The following is a 23,345-nucleotide window of genomic DNA, read 5'->3' as shown; positions in this document are numbered from 1 at the left end:
AGAGAGAGAGAGAAGGGGGGAGGGAGGGAGGGAGGGAGGGAGGGAGAGAGAGAGAGAGAAAGAGAGAGAGAGAGAGAGAGAGAGAGAGAGAGAGAGAGAGGGAGGGAGGGAGAGAGAGGGAGGGAGAGAGAGAAAGAGAGAGAGACTATTATTTAGGACAAAGTCAGAATGAGAAGCATGTTCACTTTCTTATTTTAGTACTAGTGAAACTTCTGACTCACTTTGAGCACTAAAATTTTCCTTTCCAAAATTTTCATTATCATATGCCTAGACAAAAGCATACCACCCACATTATAGGCCTTGAACAGACATGACTCTGCAAAATCTGACACTGCAGAGACTTCCATAATTGGGGTGCTTCACATCATGGCAAAAATGGTCATCAGAAATAGCACATCGCTTCCTTCTGAGTCACTAGCTAATTCTTCTAAATATAATAAAAGCTATATTATCTTGTTCGCGTTACTAAAGAGAGAGATCCAGTAAAATCCATTTCAAATATTTTTTCTATACCAATTCCCAATCCAATAATTGGCACTAATTGAAATAACAACATGGATTATTCTGGGTTATCATTATATACCTAGAGTTTTTTGCTATTTGCCACACAAGAGCGGGTGTTAGTTAACCCTAACTACCTCATAAGATTTTTCTCTATGATAATCACCCTTACTACTTTTTAATCTACTTATGGAAAAAGCTTTATGTGGTTCAGTGCTTTAGTCCTGTCTGACTCTGTGATCCCATTTGGAGTTCTCTTGGCAATGATAGTAGTTTGCCATTTCATTCTCTAACTCATTTGATAGATGAGGAAACTGAGTTAAGCACATTTAAGTGACTTACCTAGGGCCACATGACTAGTGTCTGAGGCCAGAACTGAGCTAAGAAAGATGAGTCTTCCTGACTCCAGGTATAGTCCTCTATCTACCACACCACCTAGCCACCCTGAGACACTTTTTGATTCACTTACAGGTGTTTATTGAGAGACTTTATACAGAAACACTAAGAAGGAGACCACCTAAGCTATTATAAATAAGATGAGAATTTTGACTATCCAGAATCTCTCGTTTTGTCCCTAGATTTTGCAATAAGAAAATCAAAGATTTAAATTTAATCTGTAGGCTTAGTCCATCTTGCTTTCTTTGGTGGGAAAGGCATCTGATTAAGATGTCAGTGTGCATTTTAGGAAGAGATTCTAGGAACTATACCTAACTGCTGGCAGGATGGATGGCCCTATCAAGTGGGTCTCTGTATTTGTAGAAGAGTGCATGTAAGATTTATGGGAGAATATTCTAATGTGACTTTTATTACTATTACATTAAATGACTTAACTTTGAACTAGTTGTGTCCTCTAGCTGACTACAAGAAAAAGTAAACCACATCAGGAAAGGCTTATGATCTGTAGGTTGGAGGGGATTCAAACCCACAGAGTGCCTTAAAACTCAGGTGTCTCTTCTTAGGGGGGCATCTAAGTAGCATAGTGGTTAGAGTGACAGGTCTAGAGTCAGGAAGACTCATCTTCCTGATTTCAAATCTGACCTCAAATACTAGCTAAGTGACTTCAGGCAAGTCGTTTAACGCTGTTTGCCTCAGTTTCTCCATCTGTCAAAAGAGCTGGAGAGAAGGAAGTGACAAGTCATTCCAGGTATCCTTGCCAAGAAAACTCCAGATGGGGTCACGAAGAGTTGGACCCAACAGAAACAACTAACAACAACAACATCAGTTCTAGGGGATCTGTTTTGTCAGAAGAAAGTGTCCAGAAGCTACACAAATATTCTCTAAATGCCCTTCCAGATCTATAATTCCTTGATTTGCGATAGAAAATTTTCAAAATTTGAGGTCCTAACATGTTTTCTTTTCTTCTTTTAAGTTTAATCATCACCCCAATGGTTCTAACTCCTTCTTAAAACATATTGATCCAGTGGTGACAAATTTGGCAATCATCAACAAATATGAACATCTCCATATGTAAAGAACAGACTGAGACTGTATGCAATAATTAATTTATACTATGTATGACTTGAAACTTTCTTAATTTAGGAGAGGCTTCCAACTTGGTTCTACTTGTTTGAGGCCTTTCCTTCTGCTCTCTTCTTTGTATTAAAAAAATGTTTCATTGATGTACTTTTCTTTCTTTTTTTTTTTGTTTGTCTCATGATCACCATCCCAACCTCATCACCACCTTCCTTCCTCTCTTCCCATAAGCCAAACAGCTACATCCATTTCAATGAAACTAAGTGCTCAACTCCTCATCATGGTATTCTGATAAAATTTTGAAAATAATTATAACGATTTGCCAGTTATAAAACATAGTTACTTTGCTCTGACATAAACTCAAGATTTCTCCTCTTTTGGTTCGGCTACCACGATGTTTACTATTATTGCTTTCCTGACATCTACATCACTTAGAGGAAGTTGAAACCTCAGGTTGAGCTCTTAAGAGACTTTTAAATATGATCCTAAATTCTCTGCCTTGTTGACTAGTAACTGGTACCAGTGATGCATGAGACCTCATTAACTTTTCACAGACAGAACAATAGATCTGTTTCTTATATGAACGCATTCGTTTTTATGAAATAATAAAAATTAACACCATTTTATATTCATAATCCATGAAATTTCTTTTTTTTTAAAGTAAGCTTCATTAGTGCCACTACTGTCTGTGGTTGTTCAGTTATTTCAGACATGTCTGATCCTTCATGGCCCCATCTAGGGTTTTCTTGGCAAAGACACTGGACTGGTTTGCCATTTCATTCCCCAGCTCATTTGACAGATGAGGAAACTGAGGCAATAGAGGTAAGTGTCTTAGCCAGTGTTATACAGCTAGTAAGTATCTGAGGCTGGACTTAAACTGAGGTCTTCTTGATTCCAAGATTGCCCCTTTATCTGCTGTACCACACAATTTTGTGTACTGTACCACTAATTTAATATCAGTTTTTCCCTAAGGCTTAACTTGCTATTTTCCCCCTGCTTATGGGCTCCCCATTTTTAACTGCTATTTCCCATCTCCCACTTCAGCTCTCTATTCTGTAGTTTAATGATACATGTTAAATTATCTGATTCAAAGCCTTGTGAATAAGTTAGTATTCATTCTGAATAATCATCGTCATCTTGAATAATAATTACCGTCAAATAACCTTTAGTTAGCTTTAGCACAGGGTAGATTTCTAGTAGTTAGGTATCCATTCCTCTTTCTCCTCGACCCAGTGGTACATCCTTCAGAAATTGGGATTTAGCAGAAAAACAATTGGCTTTAGGCACAAAGGATTTGAGTTCAAGTCTAAGATTTGTTTTGGATGTCACAAACCTTCTGATTTTCAATTTCTTCATTTATAAAGTAAGAAGATTGAATTAAATAACCTCCAGGCTCTAAACCTTCGAATCTATTGCTTTTCCTTTCTAGAAAATTTTTTTCATTTATGCATACAAGATATAGAGGAGGGAATAGCCCTTCTCCTACACCAGATTGAATTCTCTCTTATAACAAAGAAAAAGAATTCAGAAAGAAAAAAAAAACTTAATACAGGGACTGCATCTGAGGATGTGTTCAACATTCAGTTATAGGAGTCAGTTTCCCGTCTGATGAAAAAAGAAAAATATACTTCATTTTTTATTCTCTGAGGCCCCAATGATTTATTAAGGATTTTAAAAAATTTACTCATACAGGCAGTTGGATGATACAGTGGATAGAGTGTTGAGCCTAGTCAGGGAGACTCATCTTTCTGAGTTCAAATCTGGCCTCAGACACATACTGGCTATGGGTTCCTGGGCAAGTCACTTAACTTGGTTCCCTCAGTTTGTCCTCATCTCTAAAATGAGCTAGAAAAGAAAATGGCAAACTACTCTGGTATCTTTGCCAAGAAAATCTCAAATGGGGTCACAAAGAGTTAGACACAAGAGAACAATAATTTACTTAGAGGTCAGCTTCCTTTGAGAATTCTTTTCCTTTACGTTATTATAGTCATTATTTTAGGAACTTTGGGGTCTGCTTACTTTACTCTTCAACAACTCATATAAATTCTCCCATCTCTGAATTTCTTATATAAGTCATTTCTTATGATTCAATAATACTCTATTGTATGCCCAGATCATAGTCTTTCCAGTTATCCTGTAAGTGATGGATGTCCATTTTCTTTCCAATTGAACTGGCTTTTAAAAATTAAAATAATGTGATAGCACTATTTATCCCAAATGTTTTTATTCTCCCATTCAAAATTTCTCTCTTCACTTTAGAGATAGGAAAACTTGAGGTAAAGCCCTTGTTGTTTATACCTCTAATCTAAAATATCAATTTAAATGCCTTTAAATACTGAAGCTGGTTTCATTACATCTATCGTCTTTTTGTTCTCTGCTATTATTCATTTTCTATATATTCTATGCCAACAAAAATGATATTCACAATAATGATTTCCATTTTAATTCCTAAGAATTGGCTAACTTGCAAAACATTGTTATAAAACTGCCCTGTAATTTGATGCCAAATAGGACACTTACCATATAACCTACTTCTCCTTGATTGGTCTCGGTCACCTCATTCATAAAATAAAGATAACAAAACTTTACCTTTTTGAGGGAAGAAGGCTGAACATGATAATTTTTAGAGGCCTCTTTTAGTATCAAGAGCTATATAATTCTATTATAGAATATGATCAGCAAATAAGTGTTTCATAATATAGCACTTTTAATTATTTAATATTGCAGAGTTTATTGTCTGATGGTGAAATTTGTGAGTGCGTTTGGATTTATACAATAGCATAAACTTAAATTCTGGGCCCTCACCTCCCCTTTAAGTGAATTTTAGTGCATTTAGTGAATGCCCTCACCATTTACCCTGCAGTGACTTCTCTTTTCATAGTACTATTGTAAGAATTAGTTACATCTAAGTATGTAATATATATGGATTTCTATTCTCTGGCACCAGTAATGTGGTTGGTTGTTTTTTTGTTTTGTTTTGTTTTATCTACTCAGAGGTCAGTTGCTTTGAGTGTTTTTTTGTTTGTTTGTTTATATGTTGTAGTCATTTAATGAACTGCATACAGGGATTTACGTGGTAGATCAATATGTTTCATCTGCTTTCTGGGAGTTTACAACACTAACACTGAAAAATTAAAGGCATCATTTACCTGCCCATAACAGCAGAACATGGGCATCCACACTGATAAGATCAAGGATCTACAGAAATATCTAAGCATCACATTGTCTATATTCCAATGGCCATGAAAAATTGAATAAGGGCAAGAGGGACAGCTAGATGGCTCAGTGGTTGAGAGCTAGACCCAGCGATGGTAGGTCCTGGGTTCAAATCTGACCTCAAATATTTCCTAGCTTTGTGACCCTGGGCAAATGGCTCAATTCCCTTTGCCTAACCCTTACCATTCTCTGCCTTGGAACCAATACATTATATTGATTCTAAGATGGAAGGTGAGGATTTTTTTTTTAAGAAAAAGAAAAGAAATTGAATTAGGCATAATCTTCCTTTGCAATTTAAATATTTAACTTATTTTTGACCCAGGAAAACAGAACTAAAAATATCAAATTAAATATAAAAGATTCAGATAAATTGTAAAAGTTCCCAGGTTATGAAATCCCAGAGGTCAGGGACTATCTTTTGCTTAATTTTTTGTATCTCCAACAATTAGCACAATGCTTAGCACATAATATATGATTAGCAAAAGCTGATTGATTTCTGTCATCATGAAAAACAAATATTTAAATGGATGAGTATAATTTTTAAGTTTTTATCAAATCATTTTAGAATTGGCAATGGGCTCCTGATTATTCATTGATTGATCCTCATTAATTTTTCCAATGATTATTCCTTTTTATATTTTTCCCAAATAAATCACAGTTGGACATCTGCTTCTTTCAAACATTAAATCTCACATTTAGCAGTTTCCAACAAATGATTAAAGATATTTGGAATATAATAATAAATCATTATGAATTAAATAATAAGTGAAGGAAAAGGAGAGAATACATTTTCTTTTCTTAGTTCTGCTCATTATACATGAACTTAAATTCATACAATTCAATTATTGATCTAGATATTAGTGTCCTCGTTTTGTTAAAGAAAATTAATGTTTACTAACATGTATGCAATGAGAAATTATGATGAATGAATCATAATACATGTCAAAGCCTTACAGAAAGCCTAATAATCTTATAAATTTACACAGTGCACTTTTTTTTCAGAGCACCCTAAGCTCTGAGATCACATCTCAAATAATGAGTACATTTTGCTTGAGATCTTAATCAGTACCATAAAACTCAGGAAATTCAAACTCTATGCTAGAGCAAACTTTATTTATGACAATGTACAAGTGATATATTTTTCTGGACATTCTCAAGATTTTTTTTATTGCAAACATATACTCTGACTCAAGTGAGGTGCCTAGGGAACCTTTACTCTAAATTTCCTGGCATATGAGTGTTTGAAAAAGCAACCTTAAAATCTCCTCAAAGGCCTAATGAAAAATGTGAACAAACCATTTTCCAGAAAAGTATAAATCATCAACCCCCATATGTTAAATATGCTCTAAATCACTAATAAAAAGAAATGTAAATGTAAACAATGCTGAGGTTTTACCTCACACCTTGAAAAAGCTACAAAAGATGAGAAGATAGACTGTTGGTAGAACTGTGAATTGAATCAACTGATCTGGTTTTTCATTTGAAATTACTTAAGAAAAGCAACTATATTATTTTGACCCAGCACCTTTGACTCAAAAATTCCATTTCTTTATATGTAGCCAATGAAGGTCAAAGTCAGAAACAAACTTCCAATGCATATCAAAATACTAATAACAGTTTGCTATGTGATAACAAAAACAAGGCACCAAATAAGTATCTACTGATTGCAGAAAGTCTCAAAAATCTATTGTAGGTTAGTCAATCAACAAGCATCATTACAAATTACAACAGAAATTGGAATATAATCAAATGTCATAGTTAGAAATTATGAATATGGTAAATTCAAAGAAGCATGGTGGGATTTATATGAAATAATTCAGATAAAATAAATGGAACCGGGAATAATAGCAAATATAATGACTACAACAAAGTAAATTAAAAGATAACTAAAGGAAATTTAACTGAAAATAATAACAATGATCTCAGAGTAAATAATATCACACACATCTTTCTCTTAGTAGAAAGGCAAAAAATTATATGCTAGTCAATAGACATTTATTAATTAAATAACTGTGCCCACTATGTACCAGACACTGCTAAGAGCAGAGGATATAAAGAAAAACAAAATACAATTCCTGCCTGCAAGTCACTCATAGTTTAATAGGGGAGAGAACATGAAAACAACCACATGTAGACAAGCTACATATAGGATAAACTGGGAATAATCAACAGAGGGAAGGAAATAGAATTAAGAGGGATTGAGAAAGATTTCCTGTGATTTTATCTTCTGCTCTTAGCAATGTCTGGTACATAGTAGGCACAGTTATTTAATTAATAAATGTATATTAACTGACAGATAATTTTTTGCCTTTCCTCTAAGAGAAAGGTGTGTGTTATTATTTACACTGAGATCATTGATACTTAAAGGAAGCCAAAGATGCCAGTAAACAGAGATAAGGAGCGAGAATTTTTCTATGCCTGAGGGAAAGACAAAGAAAATACCAGAAGTTAGGAGATTTAGTATCTTACTCAAGGAAAGGAAGCCAATCTTCCTAAATTATATGGAAATGGGTGGGGGAGAAGGTATAAGCAGCCTAGAAAGTTGGGGAAAGAAACTTTAAAAGGGTTTATCAAATACATGATTTTATATTTGGTTCTGGAGATAATAGGGAACTAATGGAGTTTATTAGGTAAGAAAGTGACATGATCATATGACAGGGAGCCAATGAAGTTTATCGAGGATAGTGACACAATCAGACATGGATAATTTTGCCAGCTCAGTAGAGGATAGACTGGAGTGGGAAGAAACTTGTGGCCAAAAGACCAATCAACAAGCTATTGCAATAGTCCAGATATAAGGTGACATGGTCCAGAGTGGCAATAGTATCAAGGTAGAGAAGGGGGCATAAGTAAGAGATGTTATGGGGGCAGCTGGGTAGCTCAGTGGATTGAGAATCAGGCCTAGAGAAGGGAGGTCCTAGGTTCAAACCCGGCCTCAGACACTTCCCATCTATGTGACCCTGGGCAAGTCACTTGACCCCCATTGCCCACCCTTACCACTCTTCCACCTATGAGACAATACACAGAAGTTAAGGGTTTAAAAAAAAGAGAGATGTTATGAAGATAAATTTGACAGGCAACAGATTGGACATGGAAAGTGAGGGAGAATGAAGAGCCAAAGATGACGGCTGTGAGCCTCAGTGACTAGGAGAATGATGTTGGCGTGAACAATAATAGAGGTTTGGAAAGGGGAAGGGTTTGAAAGGAAAGATAAGTTCAGTTTGAATATCTTCAGTTTAAGATGTCAGGTCAGCAGAGAGGTAAGGACTGAACAAGTAGATGTCAGAATTGTCAGCAAAGAAATGATAATACAATCCATGAGAACTGATGAGATCACCAAGTGAAATAATATAGAGTGAGAAAAAAAGAGGATATAGAATGGAATCATGAAAGCAAAATGTTGTATACATCATCAGATATAGTCACTGTATCTATTGTTGTTGCTTAACTACTTTTCTTCATTACAAGGAAAGGTTCAGTTTTAGGTAGGGAGCAGGGGATATTTCTATATGTAGAAGTGACTAGCATTAAAAACAAAAGGCAACAATAAGATCAATTCCATAAATAACTAAAAAAAATAAGGAAATCTTTCACTGAACATTTGAAATTCCCACTTAGCATCTACATCCCCTAAATTTCTAAGTTGGGATTGTAGGGAACATATTGGAAAAGTTTCCTGGTATAATTTTTAGATCCTAGGATAAGCTACAGCTAGCTCTCATAGGAACTCATTTCTTAGAGCAAATTAAATCATTAAATGATTGGTTTAGATGCTTTTATCTAAGTGCAAAAGAGTAAACTACATATCATCTAAAAAACAGTATGAAAGTATTACCTGGAGACTATTTGTAGTTTTTGAGGGATTTCTAGGTAATCCATGAACTGCTCCTTGAACTGTTAGTCTTGTATTAGTACTTATATAGCCCATGGCCTCTTCAATGTGACCCATGTCCAGGTTTAAGATACATTTTGGAATCCATATCAATTTTTTAAAAAAAACACAACTTACGTATCCCCTCTAAGTTTCCATTTTGCCAGAGCAGAGGAAATATTAATTGGCAATGACAATTAAACAAAATACCAAAGTAAATAACAAGGAAAAACACATGCATACACACACACAATGGGACACTTTACCACAGATTGCCCCCATGCTACTGGTGAGAAAGGGACCCCCATGGCCCAGATGGTTTACACTCCTGTGGTTGCACCTCAGTTGAAATACTCCTCTATTTCTGAGGCTATTTGCTATTTGGCAGAGCTTCTAATGCCACGTGTTGGGCTACTGTGTCTACTTAGCTGGCATCTGTTGCTTCTTTCTCTGAATTTTAGGTCTTGAGTAATCTCTTCCCCACATGAATCTACAGCAATTTTGTATATTTTCAACAGTTTTGTAAGTCAGGACAGCCACATTGAGCTAGAATAACTATCATCTTTTAGATCAAATCTGTCTTTTGACTGACTCTTTCCATGTCCAATGATGTTTGGGTTGTGTTAAATAAATTGTTTTCAACTAGCACCTCCACTGTACAAGATTATTCTGGCACTTTATTTAGCAGTCCTGGAAGGGTCAGTGTAGATTTCATGACCTTTTGTTCTCCATCTCTTTCCTCCTTTCCCCCCATCTCCTTTTCTGACTCCAGCTCTTAGAACAATTCCTGGAAAGTATTAAGTACTTCATAATTACTTCATCAAACTAGCTAGTTAGCCAGCTATCCCTGTCTAGGCAAGCATAGTAACAATCTTCTTTTATGAAACCTCAAATTTAGCTTATAAGCCTTCAAGAAACTCCTAGACTGGCCTTTGTCCCAGATTGAACAATAAACCATCAAGCACACATTGTGCACCCTGGATAGGAGTAGCGGATGTAGTCAAAGCTGAAATCCCCTTTTTATCTGCTTAGTTTCTCTTATTGTATCAGGTCTCTGCCAAGTCAGTTGTCCTTCCTTTCATATATTCCCTAACATAAATATAAATCCTAGTTAATTCTATAGAAATTCCCATCATTGGTGTCTTTCACAGAGACGGTGTTCCCAGCATCTTGGAGCTTCTGTGGCCATAAGAAAATTGTCTCTCTTGTCCTGATTAAAGATATGTTCTATTTTTGCAATTGCTTTGGTCATTCTGTGTTTTTTTCAAGCTGATGCTAATAATCCATTCAATACTATTGTTCCTGGAAAGGATATGTCAGTCATTCCCTATGATTCCGATTGCCATTCCTTTTGACTTCTCTATCCAAAATATTCCTCCTTGGATCCCACTCCCATATGAGTTGCCTTCTATTAGGAGAATAAATCCCTTGAGAAGAGGGCTTGCTTATATTTCTTTTCCACTGATTAGCACAGTACCTGCACATAGTCAGTATTTAATAAATGCTCATGCATTTATTTATTTCTATACCTATTTTGGCGGGAAAAAAAATTTTTTTCCTGAATATGCTATTGGTGAAACTACACCCCTTCCTCCCAGTCTGCTGATGACTAGATCGTAGAATCTGATTGAATCTCTTCCTTGTCCCCCACTTCTCCTATGTCGCTCATCCTTTGTTCTAGACGACAATGACATCACAGTATTGGAGTCAGGGTACCATGTGTTCAGCTGCAAATAAACAGTCCAATAAGTGTTCAGAAGGCACTATCACATATTGGGCACAAGTGGTCATTAAAAACAGTTAGGGTCAGGGGGCAGCTGGGTAGCTCAGTGGATTGAGAGCCAGGCCTAGAGATGGGAGGTCCTAGGTTCAAATCTGGCCTCAGACACTTCCTAGTTGTGTGACCCTGGGCAAGTCACTTGACCCCCATTGCCTACCCTTACCACTCTTCTGCTTTGGAGCCAATAGACAGTATTGACTCCAAGAAGGAAGGTAAGGATTTAATTTAAAAAAAGAAAAGATTCTCCCTGGACTCTCAAAGAACCTAGATCAATTTCCCCAAAATTATTCCAGCTGACCAGCTCTTTTATATCAATAAGCAATGACTAGGGGGCAGTTAGGCAGCTCAAAAGATAAAGAGCCAAGCCTTGAGGAGAGAGGTCCTGGGTTCAAATCTAGATTCAGATACTTCCTAGCTATGTGTCCCTGGGCAAGTCACTTTGCCCATTTGTCCATTGCCTAATCCTTCTAGCTTTTCTTACTTAACATCAATTTTAAGACAGAAGGTAAAGGATTTTTTTAAAGGCAATGACTATTCTCTTTGAAATAAATGTGAAATTTATTATTAGAGGTCTTTTTATTGGTATGTCATTAAAAGTACATCCATTTTAAATAATTCTACTGAAATACTTATATCAAATAGAAACATCTGGGTTAAGTGATTCATCTATGGTAGTCTTTTTTCTTGCTGACACGATCCACAGACCATTAAAGTCTGATAACCAACAAAAAAGATTCTTTCCAATACTTACAGGTTATAATTAATTTATGCAGAGAACCAATGTACTGATAAAGCAGATAAAACAATGGTTAAGAAATCAGATGACCTAAATTTCACATTCAAAGTTTTCTTGAAATTGTTTTCCAAATAATCTTGGACACTTAACCACTTAACGGTCTCTAAATCACTTGAGGCCTATTTCCTCATCAGTAAAACAAGTAGGCTGAGCAAGATGATATCTGAGTTCCTTCTAATTTAAAAAATTCAATGAACTACTGAATACAGAGATAAAAAAAGGTTTTGACTTTTTAACCTTTCAAGCGTAGGTAAACACTCAGGATGCTATAAAAGAGATTTGTATTTTTGAAGGTACTCCCAGGGGATTGTTACACACATAATCCTACTTTCAGCCTAAGATTTTTTTAAAAGTAAGTGGTCCAATAACAAGGATAAATGGTAATTGAGACCTTACTGACCCACTGAATATTCTGATCTAAATTCTCATATTCATTTCAACATACCTAGCCAGTGTCAGCCATTCAACCCTACCTCTATTATTAAGCCTCTTCCACTCTAGGGATTTTAAATTTTATCTATTTCTTTTGGTCCATTATAGGTGGCCCTTGTGTAAAGCGAACTTTTAAGTTATTGTACAAGAAGAACAAATAGAAAAAAAAAACAAATAAAAATTTTACTTTTAGATGCAGGCTATAAAGAAATTTTCTAAATGAAGGAAACATTAAAACTAGCCCTTCTCATCAGCAAGTCTTGTGGTCAAATCTTAATTTACTGAATATTTTAGTTCCAAGTGCTTACTTCCAAAAAGGAAGGAAACTTAACTACAGAGTGAGCAGTTTCCAATTTTAAGTCACACTTAGCAGTTATTTCTAAATAGAATTTGTCCAAAGACAGCAAAAAGTACTTTGCCTAGGAAAAGAGAATATTTAAGCTAAAACTAAGTAATTCAAAAGAGACATGAGGATTGTTTGTCTAAAATATGATCTGTTGAGTATAACAAAAAGAGAATTTATTCTTCTCTTTTTTCTTTTTGTTCATCATATGTTTAATTTGGGCTTATTAGAGTGCCATTGCTCAGGGGATAGCCCCAGTGGAGAAAAGTCAAAGAAGCTATTGGAACTAGATTGTTTTCAGATGTAATCATATACCAATTTATTTCTTTTTATAGGCTACAGGGATGTTTGAGTCACAAACTCAGAAATGTCACTAATTATCCAAATAGTGTGTATTTCTTCTTCTTAAACCCTTACCTTCCATCTTAGAATCAATACTGTGTATTGGTTCTAAGGCAGAAGAGTGGTAAGGGCTAGGCAATGAGGGTTAAGTGACTTGCCCAGGATCACACAGCTATTATGTGTCTGAGGCCAAATTTGAACTCATGTTTTCCTGAATTCAGATCTAAAGCTCTATTCATTATGTCAGCTAATTGCCCTAAGTGAAGGGATATATGCTTACCACCACCACCAAATGACAGCTCGTTTTAAAAAAAGGAAATATAAATCAGAATCTGCACTTGAATCTGGACTCAGATCCTGGCAAAATGTAAGGAATATTCCTTACATTTTGCCAGGATCTGAGTCAATGTATAAACCCTGGAGCATTAGTGACATCAACAAATGAGGATTCTAGTATCTAAGGTGAGGGAATTGCATGTCTTTTTTGTGTATCTATTTCATTATCGTTATTTAAAAAGCAACAGGGGCAGTTAAGTGGTATAATGAATAGTGCCAAGCATGGAGTCAGGAAGACTCATCTCAAGCTTCAAGGACTTTCTAGCTGTGTGACCCTGGGCAAGTCACTTAACTCTATTGCCTCCATTTCCTCATCTATAAAATGAGCTGGAGAAGGAAATGGCAAACCATTCCAGTATTTTTGCCAAGAAAATCCCGAATGAGGTCATGAAGAATCAGACATGATTGAAATGATTCAACAACAACAACAAAAACAAAAACAAAACAACCTAACAATGTTCCTTTATTGAGGAGTGCAAAATTCAGTATTTTAGTGAAACTATAACATAAATTATACCTGGGTATCCAAGATAGTAATTTTTAAAAGTCAGTAGTTCAGTTTGTTGCAGCATGGGGCAAATAAAGCCACAAAATGAACCCCAAATCCCATTCAGCATAACTAGCAGCTAGCTAGCAACTAGACAAAATTCTTCGGATCATGACTACCATGACTACCAACTACCCTAACTAGGGCCAGACAGATTGTAAATGTGTATTTAATTGGTCACAAGGGAAGAATGATTAGATTTAGCATAACTCAGCATTACTCAGGTTGATTTTACACTGATCAGAATGTAGAAAGATGATTTGTTTAATTTAATTGTCAAAATTAATTGAATTGGATTCCCTTTATGTCACTGTGAAGTGAATTTTCTCCCCTATTCAATAAATTAGTCTATTGTGAGTTCCTTCATGTTTCTCCATTTTTACCTTAATAACATATTTATAGTTAGAGTCCTTTAATGTTGACCAAGTATTTCCTTTTAAGCTAAATATAAATACTACTATTTTTATTTTACAGATTCCTTCTCTCTCTCTTTTTTTTTTAAACAGTTACCTTCCATCTTAGAATCAATACTGTGTATTAGTTCAAAGGCACAAGAGCAGTAAGGGCCAGGCAATGGGGGTTAAGTGACTTGCCCAGGATCAAATAGTTGGGAAATGTCTGAGGCCAGATTAAAACCCAGGACCTCCTGTCTCTAGATCTCTAGATTGGCTTTCAATCCACTGAGCCACCCAGCTGATCCCTACAAATTCCTTCTTGATACTTGAGAGAAGGATAAAAGGGTAGGTACTGGGCAGTTCACACGTACCCAGTGAAATGCTGGAAATCAGTGTGGCTTAGACTTGGGTATCAGAAGGTCTGAGTATGAATCCCAGCTCAGCCATGAATACACTAATTGACTTGGTTGACCTTGGGCTGGTTGACCACTTAACTTTTATGAGGTTTAGTTTTTTCTAGTATTTCAAAAATCTATTCTTTCCTCAATGTGGATACCCTACCCCATCCTCTAACATCACCAACACCACCTCCATTCATGTAATCCATCTAAAACACAGATTCTTCATCTCTTATGCCATTGACTCTTAATCCTTTGAAGCCTGTGGGCTTTTTCTCAGAATAGTGATTTTAAATGCAAAATAATAATAATAATAATAATAATAATCCAATTCCTAATATAATATGATTTTAAATGCAAAAAAATAATAATCCAATTCCTAATATTACAAAGGAAACCAACTATATTGAAATAAGAAAGTAATTTTTTGCTATCCAATTTCACACACTAAGAGGATCTCATGTAAGAACTTTGACTCTAAACCTTAATAAATAGTCTTCAAGAGTAACTCTAAGCAAAATATTTATTAGCTCACAGCCAATCAAGGAATGCACCTATACAAACTGGTCCTCAAAAATTAAACCATTGTCAAAGTCATCCTCCCAAGTCCACCAGCTCCCTAAATGCCAAGCTTACTCTGTATTTAGTATAACCTTCAAAAAATCTGGGTTGCCCCTCTCTCACAAGACTATAGGACTTTATTGATAAAGCAAATATGATGGGATCTCACCCCCTTTTCTTGCTACTTGCCTGACCTCTAGTGGAATATGAGAATTAGCCAGAAAAAAAAAGAAAAGGAAAAAATATGTCTCCTAGAATGACCCTAGATATCCTAGATAAGCAAGTCCTCTTCAAAATAACTGACTCATAAATGGCAATAATGAACTTAACTGAAACATGAAACTTTAACCTTAGTCCTAGGGAGAAACTAATTACAATAATTTATGAATAACTCCTTCATGATCTTGTTCATCAACTTAGATGTTTAAAAGTAGATAAATTAAAATGTAAAAAATATGAGGAATTTTTACTCATGACTGCTTAGGCCTACTTTTCCTTTTCTTTGAAGACAGCCTGTTGAAAAACCAACTCTATTACCTGCCATATTGCTTGGGGTAAAAAAATATTTACATTAACACTGGTCATAAGAAACTAGCATGTTTCAAATTAAAGTCATTAGCTAATAAGCAATGATAGTTCAGTACTGTCATGGAATTCTTAGAGCAATCTATTACCACAATTATTTATGTGTTTCACATCCCACTCATTCTTATAAAACTCTACTGTAATATTAGATGTTCTTGATTATCAAGGATATTGTTCTGGGGGACTTAAAAGGAAAGCATGCATACAATAAATGTACATTGGAGTCTGAAAGCAGATCAAAACATGCTATATTTCACTTTCCTTCACCTTTTTTTGTTTGTTTGAGATCTCTTCCACAAAATGATTAATATGGGAAAATGTTTTACATGATTATACACTTAAAATCTATATCGAAATACTTACCATCTTAGGGAGAGAGGGAGGGTAAGAATGAGAGAGAAAAGTTGGGACTCAAAATGTTTTTAAACAGATGTTTATATGTAATTGCAGGAAAATAAAACATTATTAAGACTATGTAATTGGGGAATATTTAATGAAATAAATAAAATATATTTTAAAAGAAAAAGAAATATACATTGGCAAGACAGTCCCAGAGTTACTCCAAGCACCAAACAGCAGCCCAAACTGTCTAACAATCAACATTTTTTTCTAAAAATTATGTCAAGTTCCTCTGAACAGAATCTATCAAATTAAGCAATTGCATTTATTTGTATGTATTACTAGTAATTAGATATGTTTTATATAGGCAATAGAGAGTTAACCTCAAGACCAGCAGTTAGTCTCCTATCTCTGGTATATATTGTCATTGTGACCCTGAGCAAGTCATTTATCCTCTCAGTGCTCTCTAGGCCACTCTTTTAAAACTATTTAAGTTGCGGGGCAGCTGGGTAGCTCAGTGGAGTGAGAGTCAGGCCTAGAGACGGGAGGTCTTAGGTTCAAACCCGGCCTCAGCCACTGGGAAGTGACCCTGGGCAAGTCACTTGACCCCCATTGCGCACCCTTACCAATCTTCCACCTATGAGACAATGCACCGAAGTGCAGGGGTTTGGAAAAAAACAAATTATTTAAGTTGCAAAGAAGGTGCTGATCTACATTGGTATAGAGAATTTCCTCACCTAGATGTTCCCTGTATCAGTGGAATCAAAGATCTAGTTCTTTCCCTAGTAATAATAATAAACGGCATTGATGTGGTCCTATAATATTTGCAAAGCTCTTATTAGCTTTCTTTAATTGATCTAAAATAACAAAAGACAAGTCAGTAAGATGAGTGTATTAAACCCTTCTGTGGGCCAGGCACTGTGCAAAGTACTGGGGTTACAAAAAAACAGTGAAAGGCAGTCCCTACTCTTAAGGACTCACAATCTAATGAGAGAGAAAACATGTAAACAACTATGTGCAGAAAAGCTACAGACAGGATAAATTGGAAATAATAGATGGAGGGAAAGCACTAGAAGTCAGGACGATCAGGAAAGCTGGGATTTTATCAGGGACTTGAAAGAAGTCAAAGAAGCAGGAGACAGAGATGAAGAGGGAGAGCATTTCAGAAAAGGGAGACAACCAGAGAAAATTGCAGGGAATAGGAAAATGAAGTGTTTTTTTCAAGCAAAGGAAGAAGACCACTGTCACTGGATCCCAGAGTACCTGGTAGGAAGGACACTGTAAGAAAACTACAAGAACATTTTATCAGCATGTGTCCTTTAGTATCTCTATTATTTAGAATCCAGAAAATATTTTGTTGATTATACTACAGGTACACTTACATCATAGATTAGGGATTCACCTTAATTAAACCATGGTCCATGGTCTTCTGTCCTTAATCCAAAATTTATGAAAAAAAAATGTTGATAGAACAATCTCTTATTTGTAATATATTTCCTTTCCCTTCTCAATGATGATTCTGAAACTTATTGCGTATAGGACATTGAGCAAATCATTTAATCTCTCTGAATCTCAGTTTACTCATCTATAAAATAAGGATAATAATACCTGCACTCCTTTACAGGAATATTGTAACAAAAACATTTTATAAATCTGAGAGTAACATGGAAACATTTTTTAAAACCCATGGTATTTTTAAATTTATTTTATTATGAATATAATCATCAAAAGTATTTCAATTAAAAAGAACAAAAGAAGAAGATTATACATGAAACCATGAAGTTCTATTACATTTGGTTTGGATTTTTAAAGTATATATTATATTTAACAAGAGAGGAATAAATTTATCCTGCTTGTATTGCCTTTTGAACTTCTTTATTTCTATTTTTTTTTACTGGTGCTTTTTTCTTATTTTTTTTTTTTCATCTCAATCAAGACCCACTAATCATCCCTATTTCCTGCCAAAACTGAGTTTTTCATTAAACATTCATTAAACAAAAGTTTGTGAAACTTTCCAGAATATTCTCTACCAGAGGCATCAAGTCACAGAGAAGTAACTGGAAAAGTGTGCAACCTAATGTCAATATAAGTTTAGACATTATCTCAATCTTAAGGACTGTTACAGTGATACTATGAATAGTGCTACTCTTTGTTTAAAAAAAAAAAAACATTAAAGTCAGAGTAAAAAGTAGAGGAAGCCCCCTTTTCAAAATGCTTACTAAGGTACAGGAATAGTCAGGTATTTTCTTGACATTGACTATTTTGGGTTTCTGTCTTTAAGCTTCTAAATTTTCCCATTGGTGAAAACAACACAAAACTCTTATCTCTAGAGCCTGGAAGAGATTTCAGGTTAGACACTTAGGGGAAAATATTTTAATCACATCTGATTGTTAAATGATACAAACACATATCATTCTCTTGTAGCTACTCCTTTCTATTCAAAGTGAAACCTCAAGATCTCCTCCTACAGTAACTCCTACCTTGACATGAAACCAGGACTCCCGCAGAGCAAATTCTAGCCCCTCAGAACTCCCACAGAAACCCACAGGTTGAAGAATATCTCCTCTAACCCACAGTTCTCAATGATGAATACACACCTCCACCACAGATAAGACGTTTTAGCTATCCAATTATAAGTTTAACAGAAAAGATAATCTGTTCCAACTCCTAGTGAACCCAGAGCCAAAGAATGTTGGGGCTATTATAGAAAAAATAAAATGAAAAAGCTTAAAGAAAACATGAAAGACAGCCCTCCCCATATACGTACAAATGTATACACATATGTACACAAACATATACGTAAATAACTGGCACAGTTCTAAAACTAAGACAAAGTTTAGCAGTCTTTAAGATCAAGGCTCACTAATCATTCAAGAATTCAGGCTTACCAGGTATTAGGAAGCTAATCAGGATGATCAACAGCATCAAACCAAAGGACTTCCAAATGGGGTTCATTTCCATATTTTTTTGCCCTTCACTCTGTACTTTCTTGTCGATCAGCTAGCAACAGAACTGTGAACATGGTGAGTTCTTTTCTAACTTGACCCCCTCGTCTCCCTGCCAGTGGCTCCCAGCCCATTAGTCCTCCTGCACCCCTTCCGCAACCAGCCTCTTCCTTCAGCACTATGTGTTTCTGACTGATTAGTAACTTGGGTGAAGGGTTGTTTTCTATGACTTGACACAGCAACAGATTTCCTGTAAGAAATGCTGAGACAAAAAACCAAGGAAGCTGATTGACAAAGTTGTCTGCATGCTCATTGGTTCTCCGCTCAGTTCTGTTGTGAACAGAATAATTTTTCAGTAGTGTACTCAAACTGATGACAAATAGGATTTCTCTGACTTAGGTTAGACAGTAAGGCAGGATATTTATTCCTGACACATGTCATTGAATTATTCCCAGCAAGATACATATAGCTATATAATGATCTCGATCTAGCAAGGTAATTATCAGAACTTTTTTTAAAGTTTGAGAAGCCTTATGGTCTTACTGCTAAAGTTTAAATAAGGTTTGGGTTGGGGGGTTTTTTTAACCTGGTAACTTCAACTTTTTCCCATGCAAAATGAATAAATTCTTCAGTGGAGATTTTCATGTGTCACTAAGGACATAATCATCATCTCATCATTTGCTGTTCGTTATTTTTAAATTTAAAAATGAAAATGACAAAGAGAAATCTCATTTTAGATCTTCGTGAATAATTTTTTTAATTTTTATTTTGAATATTTTCCCCTAGTTACATATTTCTTCATGAATAATTTTAATGTGTCATGGCACCATTATTCTGATAAACTCAATAGTCAGTGCATTTAAATTCTGTCTATTGAAAGGACAGACCACATGTAGGAAGGTAAGTAAAGAATCTTCTATATGCTGAAAACCTTTGACTTCTATAGAATTCTCCAGTAATGCAAAGAAAAAAATTAAAATTAGGAAAGATAACAAAAAACTTGCATTTTTGCTTTTGAGGATTCTTCTGCTTTCTAAACTTTTTTTTCAATCGTCTTCCACATCTTTTCATCATATTTTTCCTCTACACATTTACATATAGCAATTCATGTATATTATAAGTAAATGTAAGAAAGTAAACTGATAGCGAACTGATCTTAATATCTAGCAAGACATTGTACAATTTTTTAAAAGGAAAAAAAAAAAGGAGGGGGGAGAACAGCTGGGTAGTACAGTGGATAGCGCACCAGATCTGGAGTGAGGAGGACTGAGTTCAAATTTGACCTCAGACACTTCTTAGCTGTAACCCTGGACAAGTCATTTATCCCCAATTGTCTGGCCTTTACTGCTCTTCTGCTTTAGATTCAGTACCAAAAAAAAAAAAAAAAAAAACCTATCTGGAATGTGCATATAATGTTAAGTATCTGATATACAAATATTATTAGGCAAAAAATGTTAATAGAAAAATATAACATGCTCAGTTCTACTGCATAAGAGATATGCATTCATCTGTAGCATATTTAGGACCATAAGGAGAGTTCAGTGACCATGGATTTTCCCATCATGACCCTGAAATTTAGATGGCACTGATATCAAGAATACCTAAATAACTCAACAGATCTGTGATCTCAATGATGTGAGTGTGCCTCCTCTCCCCAACTGATATGAACATTTGTATCTGCCCTTCTTTATACTGTCCTTGTATGTGACCTTCCATGGGAATAGCCCTGGATCTCTTGACCTCATTTGGGTACCAGTCAAGTGCAAGAGCTGTCTTTTGGCTCTTTCAATTTTGCCAGTCAGTCAGTAAACACTTATTGAGCACCTACTATGTACCAGGCATTTTAATAAGTGCTAGGTACACAAAAGAGTCAAAATATTTTGCCTTCAAAGAACTCACAATCTAATGGGTGAGGCAACACACAAATATATACAAACAAGATATATAGGATAAATAAGAAATAACAGAGCAAAGACAACAGAATTAAGGAGGGTTGGGAAAAGCTGCCTTTAGAAGATTGGCTTTTAGTTGGAACTTGAAGGAAGCCAAGGAAGCCAGCAGGAGGAAATGAGAAAGGAGAACACCCTGGGTATGGGGAATAGCCAGAGAAAATTCTTGGACTGAGAGATAGAGTGAGTGTTTTGTTTATGGAACAAGACAGCAATATGACAATAAAGGAAAGTGGTAAGGGTTGGAGGGAATGTGGCAAAATTGGGATACTAATGCATTGTTGGTGGAGTTGTGAACAGATCCAACCATTCTGCAGGGCAATTTGGAACTATACCCAAGGGTATACCCTTTGATCTGGTAATGCTACTACAGGGTCTTGTATCCCAAAGAAATAATAAAAAAGGGGAAAGGATCCATTTGTACAAAAATATTTATAGTTGCTCTTTTTATGGTGGAAAAGAATAGGAAATTGAGGGCACATCCATTAATTGGAGAATGACTGAACAAATTGTGCTACATGTTGGTAGAAATGATAAGCAAGATGATTTCAGAAAAAGCTTGAAAGATATATAGGAACTGATGCAGAGTGAAATAAACAGAACTGGGAGAACATTGTACACAATAACAGCAATATTGGAAGATGATTATCTGTGAAAACTTGGCTACTCTCAGCAATGCATTGATCTGGGACAATCCTGAAAGACTTATGACAGGGAATGCTATCCACCTCCAGAGAAAGAACTGTTGGAGTTATCTTTCACATCAGTGTATTTTTGGTTTTACTTGGGAGTTTTGGTTATGTATGACTTTGCTCTTACAACAATGATCAAAATGGAAGTATGTTTTGCATTACAATAAAAAATGAAAAAAAAGAAAAGAAGTCAGTGTCACTACATCTAGGAGGACTTGGTAGGGAGTAAGGTATAAGAATGATCAGCCCTTCTTTCTGGTCATGTATCTCTGATGACCTCTTTATACAATTCACCATCTGGATTTGAAATCAGAAGTTTGGGGTTTGAATTTGGTTTTGTCACTTATCATTTGAGTGATCTTGTACAAGCCACATTGTCTCCAAGCTTCAGTTTCTTCATCCTTTTCCTTCCACTCATCCAGCCACCACCCTAGTTCAGCCTTTCATTTCCTCTGGCCTGGGACTTGATCTTTTACAACAGCCTTAGTCTCTCTGCCTCAAGTCTCTCCTTATTCCATTATATCCTCCATTCAGGGGCCAAAGTGACTTTCTAAAAGTGTATTTCTGTTAGTTCTACCACCCAGCCCTTCCCCTAACTCAGTAAACTCTGGGGGTTCCCTGTTACACACAAGATCAAATACAAAATCCTCTGTCATTTAAAGCTCTAACGGGCCTCTTCCTATTGTAAGATACTTCCCCTTTGAGATTTGAACAGTTCGGCTGCTGAAAGGGGTAGGGGAAAAGTAATTTTTCTGTGAAGCAGAAAAAAATAAATTAAGTTGCAGAAAGTGCAAAGTAACGTCCCTTTCAGAAGGGAACAATCTAATGGCTAAATGAATAGAAAGACTGTGTTTGCTTAATAAAAATTGCTAAAGATCTATGTGTGGAGTTTTCAGATAAAATATGAGCAGTTTCTTGTGAAAGGGAATAGGACATAGACTTTTACATAATTATTTAAAGACTATGGGGTGATTTTAAAAGGTCTATTGGTTTAAAATTAACAGAAAAGAGGGATTTGGGAGGTTTTTTTTATATGGAAGAGATAAGTCATTGAGTACCAAGAGGAACTGATTTGAATCATTGACACAGGTGAAGGCCTTGAATGAAATGGTCAAGAACATTCAGGAGAGAGCAAAGGGTAGGAAAAACCAGCTTTGAAGGAACTACATGAAGAACCTCTTAGCAAGAAGGACTAGAAAATTTCAGATAATTGTTCCTGATTGACCAAGAAAAGTTTCTTCTCATTGGAAAATATTTTAATTGCCCTTAATTACCAATGACAATCTGAGAGATGAAACCTTTCAGTTGCTATCATCCTCTCTGGGATAGGAAAGCAAAACAGAGAAATATAGGCTCTGTTATTGATTGCTGTTGGATTGGATAGTTGACACCTAATTGAATATTATAGAATCCTGGTAAGTGAAGAAATAGTTAAGTTTGTATCTTTTGCCCATTAAGAGCCAAACGATTGGGCTTTGCAATTCTCTGGCTCAAAGAGAACTGATAGCAATTACATTAACACTTTCTTAATGCCTTTTTCAGGGAGATTGTAAATATAAAGAGTTGGTCAATGTTCATCAATTTGAGAATAGAAGGGAGCAGAGTCAAGATGGCATATTAGAAGCAGAAACTCAGCTGAACTCTCCCAACATCACCTCCTCAAATCAAATTTTGGAGTACCGGAGTCAACAAAAGGTCAGGATGAGACATTCTTCCAGTCTAAAACAACTTTGAAAGTCAGCAAGAAATTCTTGTGATGCAAGAATGGGCACCAGTCCAGAGCACACTCAGAAGCAATGCCAATGGTAGACACTAAAAGTGACCCCTAGATGGGTAGAAATGTA

General features: G+C 35.6%; 1 protein-coding gene across 1 annotated transcript in view; it reads right to left on the bottom strand.

Moving 5' to 3' along the window:
* CD200R1 (CD200 receptor 1) overlaps positions 1 to 18,870 on the bottom strand; it is a 55,368-nt gene extending 36,498 nt beyond the window's left edge. The window contains exon 1 of the mRNA XM_044669181.1: positions 18,804 to 18,870. Within this exon, the coding sequence (XP_044525116.1) occupies positions 18,804 to 18,870 (67 nt within the window). The remainder of the gene's footprint in view (positions 1 to 18,803) is intronic.
* Positions 18,871 to 23,345: the final 4,475 nt, after the last annotated feature.

The sequence above is a fragment of the Gracilinanus agilis genome, chromosome 3 (genome assembly GCF_016433145.1).
Source record: "Gracilinanus agilis isolate LMUSP501 chromosome 3, AgileGrace, whole genome shotgun sequence".
NCBI lineage: Eukaryota > Metazoa > Chordata > Mammalia > Didelphimorphia > Didelphidae > Gracilinanus > Gracilinanus agilis.
The sequence above is the reverse complement of the archived record's forward strand: the minus strand, read 5'-3'. Positions and strand labels throughout refer to the sequence as shown.